General features: G+C 35.4%; 1 protein-coding gene across 8 annotated transcripts in view; it reads left to right on the top strand.

The window, feature by feature from the left end:
* The window catches only part of MYO16 (myosin XVI), a 513,348-nt gene that overhangs the window by 310,260 nt on the left and 190,406 nt on the right, over window positions 1-12,682 (top strand). For all 8 annotated transcript variants that reach the window (XM_039866287.1, XM_039866291.1, XM_039866293.1 and 5 more), the window contains 3 exons: window positions 2,462-2,579; window positions 3,356-3,427; window positions 5,877-6,018. In XM_039866287.1, coding sequence (XP_039722221.1) covers window positions 2,462-2,579; window positions 3,356-3,427; window positions 5,877-6,018 — 332 coding nt within the window. The remainder of the gene's footprint in view (window positions 1-2,461; window positions 2,580-3,355; window positions 3,428-5,876; window positions 6,019-12,682) is intronic.

Raw genomic sequence — 12,682 nt, 5'->3', positions numbered from 1 at the left:
ACATAATTCAGCAGAGAATAAGCCCCAATCTCTGCCCCCAACAGTTTACATTCAAGTGAAGTAGACAGACAGAAACAAACAATATGCTCAGTGTCATATGTACGATGAAGACAAAGAGAAAGTGGCAAGGGGAGGGCTGCTGTTTTCAAGAGGGTGGTCAAGGAGACCTTTTAACCAGGTGAGCCAAACAGCAAAGAACTTTATAACGACCGACTCAAGAGAAAACGGGCACATCCGAAGGAACTGCTTACTGCTAAGAACCACTTTGAAAAGTTATCTAGTCACTCTATTAAACTTGTTCTTTTTATTCTTAAAGAATTATCAAATACTTGCAAGCATTCTGAAGCTGAAAAATCCAATTTAATATGTTTGAACCACTGCCGTGCAGCGGAGCTTTCTGTGATCTCAGAAGCGTGCCAGGTCTGCACGGGGCAATATGGTGCATGTGGTTAATGGCTACTGGACACTTGAAATGTGGCTAATGAGACTGAGGAAATGGATTTTTAATTTTTCTTTGTTTTAATTAATTTAAATTGAAAAAGTCTTGTGTGGTTAGTGGTTACTGAATTGCGTAGCACAGGTCTAATTGAATAAGAGATATGAAATGATCTAAGCCTGGAGGCTTCTTAGAATTCCCACAGATCTCTTTCCCTTACACGCTGTCTTTGTTTCGCCTCATTCAATATGGCATCGTTCTGAATTATGGCCAGTTCTTTTTTAACATAAAATTGTGTGGATAACTTGGGTAAGCCAGTAGTCCAGGAACCCGGATTTATTCATAGATTTAAATATGTTCTTTTTCTTAAACCACTAAGTTGATTGATTTGGGTCTTTGTTTTTTTTTCTCTTGCCCACGTACATAAGTCTATTGGGCAGCGAGTGGGTGAGAAGGTGGCAAAAAGGGACGGGTGAGGAGATGGGGACTCGCCCTAAATGAATGAGCTCTGTGCACTTTGTTTCAGTTCACCCTGGCCTTATTCAGAGATTGAAGTGCTAGGAACATGCAATCATATGATAAACACAGAAGAGCAGCCCCTGCCCCGTGCCCACAGAGCAGTTTATTTTGACCTCTGTCATAGTTTCATCACTTTGTAATTCATGTTGCGGCTCGTTTTCACAGCTCTGCCTCCACCACTAAACTGTAAGATCCTTGAGGACAGAGCAAAGTCTTCCTGTCCGTGTATTCAGAAGTGCCTATCTCACCAGGGATGAGGAAATTTAATGAGTTGCTAGATTTATTAAAAGAGAGGAAAAAGTTGTCAGGTAGTATAAGAGGTAAAATGTTTTTCAAATAAGTGTAAGTGAATACAATTTGAAACACTAATTTGTGATTTGGGAGTTACCAGAATCATTTTTAAGTCTAATACTAGACCTAAAAATTACTTAGCTATCATCCTTGTCAATGCCCTCATTTTAGAATGATAAAATTATATCTTATGACGAAAACTAAAGTTCTGAGGAAATTCATGGAAGTCCCATGGACTATATATTGTTTCAACTATATTTTTGTTAAGCAAATAAAAGTTGTTCTTAGTAAAACTTCCACAAGCAGGATCTTTTTATTTCCAAATTACCAATTAAGAAAATGAAAATTTAAAAGGTTATGACGCTTGCCCTACATGGAACTTAACCAACTTTACTATTGATACCATCACACTAAATATTTATTTTAGAAAAGTATATTTTAATTTAGAGCTATTTCTTGATTTTTCATTTTTATCACAAAATGACTGTCCAAAACCAAATTTAAGGTATTTTTTCTTTACGCAGAGCTCCAGATTCTCACATATTCTCTTTCAGCATTCTCTTACTTCCTGATACCTTCTGCTCAAAGATAGCTCTTGCCAACATCCATTTTTTTTTCCTGTTTTCCTTAAAATACCCTAAAAAACTATTTGCATTTTGTTTATCTAGGCATAGTTGTTTTCATCATGTCTCCCAGAATTATCCAGCAGAAGTGAAAAATTCTATAGTCATAATATCAACTTATCTCATATGAGACATAACTAAAAGATGGACCCCATCACATACGTTCTCTAGTGAAGCAGCCGTGAAAGACGATTAGGCTCTGTTTACAGTTCTGTATCAGCCCGGGGAGGATGTGTGAAGTCTGACCTTACCCGTGACATCCAGCCAGTCCGACCATCATCACACAAGGGTTCATTTTTCATTATGATACTTACGTGAAAACTGTTAATTTTTATCAGAACACTTCCCTTACTCTCTTTTGTTTAAGGAACAGAAACATTGATTCAGAGGATATGTGCATTGAATTATGAGATTTTAATTTTGAGCTAGAGATTGGGAGTTCTTTTATTGAACATTTGAGATCTGAAAAATCACAACCCCACTAATCGTGTTCATGTCATTTTTTTTAACATACTTTTACATTTCTAAAGGATTTATCTTTGAATCTTTCTTCTAAGAAATCATTCATTTTTTCTATTTGCAAAATGCGTAGGAGGTGGAGAATCTGTTTGTGATTCTAGCAGCAATAGTACACATTGGAGACATTCGGTTCACTGCTCTGACCGAGGCCGACTCTGCATTTGTTTCTGACCTCCAGCTTCTGGAACAAGGTCAGTGGAACAGAGCTAATGTTAACTTCATGGATGTGCAGTTTTGCAGAACTGCCAGTAGATGGTGACAAAGGACAGAAGAGCCAGGCGGACTAAAACCCTCTAGAGCAGAATTCAGTGTGACTGGTGGGGAAAAAAAGAACCTTAACCACTTTGTTCTTTTTTATAAATGGTTATGGGAATGAATAACAAGATGTACATTTATGTTCTCCTGCTTCCCACCACATTAACAGGTTGATCCTTCAGCACATACTTGGGTTTATTTATATTATTCTAAGTATTCTTCACCCCCACCCCCGCTACCCAGTATATTTTGGGGGCATGTTATTAACGAAACATTTTAAACCGAATATAATTACTTCCCTGCAAAGATCTTGCCAAAAATTTCTCTCCTTTGAAGTTGCCTGGTTAGTCACTCCCAGATTTTTTTCAAATTACCTTAAAACCACAGATTGTCAGTGAACAGCCTATCTTCACCTCATATCAAAGTAATTTAACAAGGAATTGGGAGAAAACATTTAGGGCCATCTGTGAGGGCAAGGAGGGAAAAAACCTGCTGTGATTTAATGTAGGAGACCCAAGAACTCATTAACATTTTGATTACTTATAGGCTGTTTTTTTAGTTGAATTTGACAATTAAGGTGGTAGTTTAATTTTAATACATGCATTTTCTAATGAGTCTATATAAAGCTTATAAATTATAACCTGAAAATACAATGTTCTCTCTGTCAAAAATATATACTAACTTTATGTTTTCAATGCTACTTTAATTTTAGTGGCTGGAATGTTACAAGTTTCAATAGATGAACTGGTGTCTGCTTTAACAACTGATATCCAATATTTTAAAGGTAAGTTTTTCTATGCTCTGTTTTTCACTTTTATGCAATCGTGGTCTTCTTTGAAATATAGAAGAAAGTAAATACAAACTTATCTTTCCCCACTAAGTGAAACTATTTCTCTGAATTGAATGCCAAATGAGAAAAACATTATAAACCCCTTTGGTCACTTGATCTGACTATATTATAAACTCTTTATACTCCTGAGAGACCGTTTTCATTAATTGGTCATCTTTTCTAGCTAATCGGTTATTAAACAAATAAAGGCATCAACCCAATAGGATCTATGCAAGTAAAACATCGGATCCATTTGTGTATGTGGTTCCATGCTGCCCCCTTCATTGAAGAGTGTCCTTTTTTCTCTACCTCATCAGTCATAATAATAGCTGCCATTTGGGGGGCACTTAACTACAAGAATGGTCCTAAGCACTAAAACATGGGAAATTTTTAATCCTTACAAATCACTGTGAGATGGACATAGGTATTTCTATATTAACAGATAATAAAACTAAGATTCAAAAGGTTAAATAACATTGAATGCAAATCACTAGTTAATGGCATGTTTAGAATTAAAATCTAATGCTATCTAACTCCCAAGATGAATTTCTGTGCTATGTACATCACTATTTAATGGGTAAGGAAAGTAGTTTTCCTACATGCTCTTTAATTATTCACTATAAATCATTGTCTTACCAACCTTCCCCCGTACTGTCATTTTGAAGACTCACCATCCAGCTGATCTTTTTTTTTCTAAATTACCACTTTTTTACTTCTGTTTCTACTGGACCTACTTGCAGGTATTTAGGTATGTGACTTATAATTTCTTCTTCATATCTAGAGTGAACCTTCTATATTTTTTAACTTTATGAATCTCCCCATTCAGTTGCCCAAAAGTCATTCTTGATACCACTTGCTCCTCTTTCTTCAATGAGTAGATGAGACACAAGATAAATATCTACTCCATAAATATCTTTCATTTTCACTGCCATCTCTTCACTTCTGTCGCCATTGCCTTAATGCATCACTCTTTCCCTGGATTATAGCAAGGACATCCTTGTTACTCTTTTATCTGGACTTATCTCATTCACCTTCCTTCTATACCGCTTCAGGAATAATCTTTTTGAAATGCAAATATGCTTTTCATCCATGAACTGTCTTCCAAAGATTCTCCAATGCCTGTAGAGTAAAGCCTGCCACTTTAGGGTCGTTTAGGGGGTACTTTATTATTTGGGCCATACCTAATTTTTATGCTTCACCCTTAGCCATTTTTCCACTTGTGCCCTTGCATCCAACTCTACTGTGTTTCTCGAAGTTATCCAACTACATTATTTTTTCTCATGAATTTTTAAAGAAAAACTGCTCTCCAATAATATCTATAACTTAACATATAGATAAATATATTATATAGATATATAATATATAGATAAATATACATATAATATACATATAAAGCAGGTTTCTCTGTTTACAGTGTCCTCATCTCTTTATACACCTGCCATGATGACGACCCATCAGAACCCCTTAATCATGTTGACTCTAGAGACCTCAGTTCTATAACATCATAAATGGCATACTGCTTTCACTGCCACCTTGTGTGGGTCCATCTCGTTAACCTTTAGCTTGTAGCTCCCTGACTCTCAATTACCTCCTGTGGTTTTTGTTTTTTGTTTTGTTTGTTTGTTTGTTTTAATCTCAACTAGTCTCAGAAGCAGTTCTTCCTTATCTATGTCTCCATGATCAACAACTTCTTGGACCCTCATTTCACATGGTCATCATCCTATTAACTCCTTGCTCAGCCCACGTTGCAGTGGTTAGCCATGTTGACCAAGGCCACAGAGTATGAATACGAGATTCACATTCTGTCTCAGCTCTCTGTTTTAGGCTCAATTCCAAGTCATCCTCACTTATTTTTTTTTCTTGCTTTCTTCTCTAGTCTATTCTTTTCTAAATATCTTATTTCAGATTTTATTACCATCTCTTTGGGAGCACATAAAAATATCTACCTGAAGGCTCAATCTTGTTCCCAAATTCCAGACCCACGTTTTGGTTAGTTGGACCATTTCTTTGAAAATATTTAAAATATGACTAATTTTCCAGATGGCCAGGTTTCCAAATGCCTTGGGGATGATTCAGTATTCAAACCAGTGAGCTGCCAGCAGGAAACTTGTTAAGAGGGGCCCTTCAAAGAGTTGGTTCCCTAACTGAAAGGAAATTACATAGTTTCTAAAAGGTCAAAAGCTGTGGTCAACATTTTTAACAAGTAAGATTGCAATGTATACAACACTTATTTTTGAGAAACATTTTATGTAACAACTGACAGAGACTTTATTTATTAGAATCATAATATATATTTTTAGCAATCTGTAATGTACAAGGGTATGTGATGGGTAAATAAGATGTGCATGGATTTGTTTGTTTCTAAATGAGAGAACTCTTGTGCTTCTCTCTTTTACTATTCCAGGCGATATGATCACACGTCGACATACTATAGTGATGGCTGAATTTTACCGGGATCTCCTGGCCAAATCTTTGTACAGTCGTTTGTTTAGCTTTTTGGTGAATACCGTAAATTGCTGCCTCCACAGTCAAGATGAGCCCCACAGGTAAGGTTGATGGATGCTGGTCACTAATGTTATTCCTGCCATAGCTAACTCAAAAAGTCTTACCTCTTAAAGATGCTTCACAATTCAGTGTGACCTATAAGTTAAACCTTTATTAAAACCTTTTATTTTAACAAGATGATTTTACTTAAAGAGTTTTAAAACATTTCATATTAACAAAATAATTTTACTTGACTATTTTTTAGAGATTTAAGCCCCCCCCCACACACACACATATTGATGAATTAATTAAATTATCTCTCATGCATAGAGATGCAAGTGAATTCTCTCTGGACTTAAGGCATATATGACCTTTTGAGTACCAAGAAGTATAACATTTCTTATAAATTTAGGAAGAAGACAGTCCAAAAATATATAAAGCACTTAAGTTTGTTGAGGAGCCCATGTCTCTCTCTCAGAAACAATTCAATGATGCATTTCATATGGGTCATTCTTCCTGTTTTCTTCACTTATTTTGTGGATTACTTGATGAAGGGTCTCTATGGTAATTATTTCACTCATAGCCTTAATCATTTTTAAGCAGAAGATTTTCATGCCTATTTGATCATCTAAAAGTCATAGTTCTCCCTGGCATTTTGTCAATGGAAAACTTTGTTATTATTCTCATCACTAATGATGATGACCTTGAGCAGATCATTCAAAGCAAAACTGCATCCAGAAGTCTTTACACATTTACTTGTCTTTGAATGAAACCTTTTGAGAATTTCTTAGCTGTCCATATAGATTTCTTCACCAGATTCCTGAAAACTGCTTCCTTGAGAGGTTTCTAAGAAAACATTATAGCTAACATGTACTAATGGAAAGTTCTTAAATAAATATAGACATCTCAGAAGATTTCAAGTACAAAGGGATGCTAAAATTCTCATTAAAATGTAGACATATATATTCCCACTTTGTACTGATCAACATATTCAATATATAATCTAGGATTTGAAGGTAGATATAATATTACCTATATTTTAACAGATATACCTTAATATTTGGTATGGTGAGGATTTTTGATTTTCTTATTATTGCTTATTGTCAATTTGTGATTTTTCTCTAAATATGAAGATTATTCACAGAATGATGTTAATGTGCTATGTCTACCAAATGCATCTTATATAAAATTATTGGAAGCTCTGCTGAATTTGACACAGAAAAAATTAATATATAAATCCAGCTCCATGTAGAAACTTTTAGAAAACTTCCATTTGACATTTAAATCACACAGAACCTTAAATTTATATAATTGGAAATACATATAGTGTATTTCCAACACACACATGCACACACACACACACACAGAGAGAGAGAGAGAGAGGAGAGAGAGAGAGAGAGAGAGAGAGAGAGAGAGAGAGAGAAAATACAAACATAACCAATGGAAAAGAAATTATTTCCATTTCAGTGGGAATATTACCACTGTGTCAATGTAAATTTATGATGGTAGTTTTATCTTTTAAAATTATTTACTAAGCAAATGAATAAGGACAGAGATTAGTAGGAAATTAGAAGTGAATTAATGTATTATAAGTTTAACTTCTAAGAGATAGTATTCTCATTTGAGTCATAACTCTTATTTTTTCTTCCCTATTTCTCCCATGGGTCACCCAAACCTAAATTTAAATCCTGAAATAATGCATAGAAAGGTTATGTTTGCAGTGTTTCTAACTCATTGAAATTCATGGAAAGCTTAAGGATTTGCAGATTTACAGACCCATTTCCAAAGTCACAGAAAGGTCTCAAAATTTCGATAAACTCAGACTATTTTATTGTTTATGAATCTCCATTTTTTAAAAAAATTTTGTAATTATGTCAAAAAAGATTATATAAGATATGCATCTGTACATGTATGTATATCTATCCAAATGGTTATAGTTAGTGAGCATCCTTGGTGTTAAAGGGAAATATTTTTCACGCTATATACTTTTGTAAATTTTGTGAGAGAATAAATATAAATAAGATAGATTCTGACAAGTAATAAAGAGAAAACAAATGAAATTGAAGTAGATGCATTGTTTGGTCTTAGAATCCTAGATTAATTCCCTGGATTACAGCAAAATAGGTACAATGTCAGTAATATTATATACTTAAAAAAACTCTCTACCTAGATTCCAAATAGGGTTCCTTATGAATAAAAATCCTGGGGTATAATGCAGGAGAAGCAGACAATTAGTTAATTAAGAGTTAATGTTTGCCTGGCCAAAATCAAGTCAGTAAAATCAATGTGAGGACATCTACCTGCCTGTTGCCTGCTGTGGTCTTGATTTCTGTACAGGCTGCCTGCATGGGACGCTGCAGGCTGGAAGCTGACTGGACTAGGAAGCTTTTATTCAAGGGTCACACTTAGTGGTTAAGTGTTTCAAAATAGAAACACATGAAAGCTCTATTTTTTAGGCTTAATTGAAAATGATTTGATCTAAGCAGATAATCAGGAATAATGATAGTAACAATAATAAAAATAACAACCATAATGCCTTCTATTTGTTTAAGGCATTGTTTAATAATTAAAATATGATTTTAAATAATAGCAAACAATTTCTAAAGAAAACTAATAAAGTGGTTAAGTTTGATCTGACTTTTCTAGTATTTTTTGGCCTCAAGTCCTCTATGAATAGTCAACTGACATGCACCAATCAGTGAAGGCATAAATTCCGTGTTGAAACTGCATGGAGAACCTTATATAGATTCCTCCGACTTCACATGTGGAAAATTAGCAACTACTATGGACACTGGAGACACTGACATTCTATTCCATTCTTCACTGGCCAATTTTACTTCAGTGAATCCAAAAGTGTGTTTCTAGTCTCCTTCTAGGAATACAGTCTTTCTCCCCAAAGAGAAATTTTCCTTCGGATACTTCATTCATTGCAGTCAGACCAAAGTTGTGGTCTCTTCATTCTCAGGAATTTTTTAAGATGGCTGCCAGGATCTCTTTTCCTCATTAGGTTAGCTTACTTGATCAGGACATAGTGTCCTGTAGCTTTACGATTTCCCTGCTTCCCAAGTGAGTTCAGTCACTTGTCTGTCTTGTGATCTCAGATATAATGTAAAAACCGTGGGATTGTCAACTCCATTCTTTTTGTCAAAGCACTTTCCTATAGCTCTAAATAGGTCCCTTCCAGGGTCTGACCACTATGTCCCAAAGCAGCACCTTTAGAACAAACTGTGGCATAGAGAAGATTCTGAATAATTGTCCTTAATACTTCTATTCTCCCATGGCTTATTTTGCCTCATTATTATAGAAATTATTTTCGACTTGGTGATATTGGTCGGCTGTTTTTAATGTAGCATTCAAAGCAGAAAGGCTTGCTCTTAAATATTTGTTATTTTTTTTTTCTTAATAAAATTACGAGCCTTTTGAAAAAGATAGGGAAACACATTAAATTTATCTTTGGTCTGAAAAGGCAGCATTATGGACAATATTATGTTGGCCATAAGAAGGGTATTTGTTTTATTGTTGTATCAACATTGTAAGTAGCATTGTTCGTAATTTTTCAAACATATAGTTGTATTGTTACTTATTTTGTTGTAACCAATATATTAAACAAGTGTGAATTATGGTGTAATGAAAATACATGTGTTTTTTTTTATGCTTCACCATATTTTAAAATAAATTCAATGAGGATAATATTTTTCTGACTCTGAGAGAAAACATAGGGAACTCCCATGACTTTTCTGCTCATTTTTAAGTAAATGATAGTTCTATTAATCCTTTAAGTCTCCAAATATCCAGTATTTGAACAGAAATTTATAGTATCCAAAGGTAAGAGTTTTCCTCTTTCTGCCACAGTTAAGGCCTGTGGTGGCAGCTGACTACCTTCCAGGAAGGGAGTGAGGTAGGCTTCTGTACCCCAACTTGCAGGCTCTGCCTTCATGGGAAATGGGGGACTGGAACAGGGAAGTGAGGGATGTCTTGTCTTCCTGATGTCTGGAGACTTTTCTGGCAAGAAAGTCAGTTATTCCTGACCCCTTCTCTTGCCTTCCCCATCGATGCCCACTGCTGGACCTCTCTTCCTACAGTCCTCAAGAAATGAGAAGTGCATTCACTCCTGCACTACTTGCTTCTGGGCAATCCAGTAGACATAAGCTCATGCCACACATGAGTTGAGTCCCCACACATTTCCAGGTGTGTCTCTTGGGCAGGACTCTCTGGATCGAGAGGAAATTGGGAATGAGACCATGCCTTGAGGAGCTGTGGATATTTCAGTTACTCATTTTTTATAATTGCTAAACCTAAGACGTGTACTAAATCGCATTTAACTTTTTTTAAAAGATGTAATTCTGTTGATTCTGAAATGAGATAAATGCTTGGAGAGTCTTACTAAAGCGGAATGAATAATACCTTGATTCCCTTCCCCAAATTGACATCTTTATCAGAGTTATGGTGCAAACTTCACTACTGCAGAGGCACCATCAAGTTAACAGTCTCGGGCAGGCAGACAGGTTGTAGAAACTTTGAGAGAGTTATCCAAACGTCTTCAGACACAGAAATCTATAGTTTCATCAACTTGTTTTCATGATGAGTTCTGAATACGTTGGTTTGTTTATATTTATAGGGACACTTGAGATATATAGCCTATGGAATATTTTCATTTTCATCATTAGAAACACTTGAAAATAAATAGATTGAAAGTTATAGAAAGTTAACAGGTGAAGTTTAAGAGATAATCCAGTAGAGGGATATTGTAGATTACTTACTCGTTCGTTTATTCATTTATTCATTCATTCATTCATCATTTATGTCTACATGTTCTGAAGTTCACATTTTTCGACATAAACATTTGGCGTGCAAATATAATACAGCAAATAAATTGAGTTTCAAGAGTACATATCAAGATATTTTTGGTTTGTCACTGAGCCCACAGTTTCTTAAATATGCTTATACTATATTATATTCTTGTAAAATTTTAGCTGAGCTAACCATAAACATTTAAAAACTTCATGATTAATTACATTTGGCTTCAATGAGCTATAGAGATTTTAGGAGAGTTCTCTAAGTAAATATCAGTTACCAAAACCTACAGTTTATTTCGACACATTTCGTCATGAGTTCTCATGTCTCCAGGCCTGTTCATTTGACACCTGTTTGCAAGAACTTCAGTTGGTTTCCAGGTTAGCTGAGGATAACGAGATGACACACACCAAGTTGTCAGCACAGTGCCTGACCCGACAGGGATGGTTACTACAGTAGAATCATGGTGGCTGTGGCTGGAAAGAAGACTTCCTAACTTATGGCTGTTTATCTATGGAGGAAGGAAGGGTGTGAAAAAAATGCAGATGGACAATATGTTGGAACCCTAGATACAGTCTGGTCTCTTCCATTTAATGTTGATTTAGTAATCTCGTTTGTTGTGGAGAGAAGCAAATAGAGGAAATATGTTGTTCTTTAGACAGGAATGTCACTATTCACATACACTATCAGGATGTGAGGGGCATTTTCTGTGTTTGCCCAGTTTTGCTTTGTAGTAAACAATGATAATGGATTTGCACTGATCAGTTTCCACACTCTTTTCCTCTTTCTCTTTTTCTTAATGACACACCTATGACACATTTGCAGAATGCCTGACTAGGATCTAGAGCACAGTTCATGGTCATTGATTATTGCAAAAAGATGGTTCACATGGGTTAGAAACTATGATATTTCCCTATCAGTAGGGATTCCTTGAGGAAAAAGTTACATGGAGGGACACCAGTTCCCAACCATGGACTACTGAGTAAGTGGTGTCTGGACTAAGAAATGCCTACAACGTGGAAGACACAATAGATGAACGTGGAACTGGTGCTCTGTAGAGATGGAGATCCTGTGGGCACCTGGGAACAGGTCTGGAAATGAGGTCAAATTGTAATGAGGGCTCCAGGCTTTAAATATGAAACCCATCTTTCTTTGAGTGGCAGGGGGCATCATCTTAGGAACTGTCTAGGTTTTTGTCCTTTGACTCATAGATTGAGATTGATTATGAGAAAAGAAAGATATTGGAAAAAGATATCAATGAAATTTCTCAAACTATTAAATCTTTCCTCTCTCACCCAATATGGGCTTAAATAATAGAAGGAAGTATTAAACATATACCAGTGAGAAAGCTGGGCTGTTTTAAAGAGAAGTTGAAGTTATATTCTTTAAAGTTTTTTTAAAATTTGCATATAAATTAAATGATTTAATTCCTGAAATCATCATTAGGATATTTTGTAACTTATCCTGTTTCTAAACTCACATATTTTGATTATAAGGAAAATGATTGTGTTAGTCAATAATGAACATCCTAGATGTCCAGAAAGATTTTCATCAGCACATTTAAAAAATGGCCTGTGTGTTCTCCAACAGTCTGGTTGAAGTCATTGTAAATGATGGCGCTAGTGACAGTGGGATTCAGCTTCCCAGTGTCTCACAACTAATGGCTCACACTCTGAAGTGAGAAATAAAGAATACATCTGGGACGACATAAACTTAAGATCCTACCACTGTATCAGGTGAGCACATTCCAGTCCAGCATCTGACAACACTTAAAAGAACATTAGCATCTACATGAATTTAGAGAGTCTGCACTAAGATCGTAACAAGCACGTAATAATCATCTTAAAAAAAAATCTCACTCCTTCATTAGGTGAGACTTGCTATTCTTTTTTAATTAGAGGGAACAAATTTTTCATAAAGGGAAAAATAATT

Source organism: Pteropus medius, unplaced genomic scaffold (genome assembly GCF_902729225.1).
Source record: "Pteropus medius unplaced genomic scaffold, Ma_sr-lr_union100, whole genome shotgun sequence".
Taxonomy (NCBI): domain Eukaryota; kingdom Metazoa; phylum Chordata; class Mammalia; order Chiroptera; family Pteropodidae; genus Pteropus; species Pteropus medius.
The sequence above is the reverse complement of the archived record's forward strand: the minus strand, read 5'-3'. Positions and strand labels throughout refer to the sequence as shown.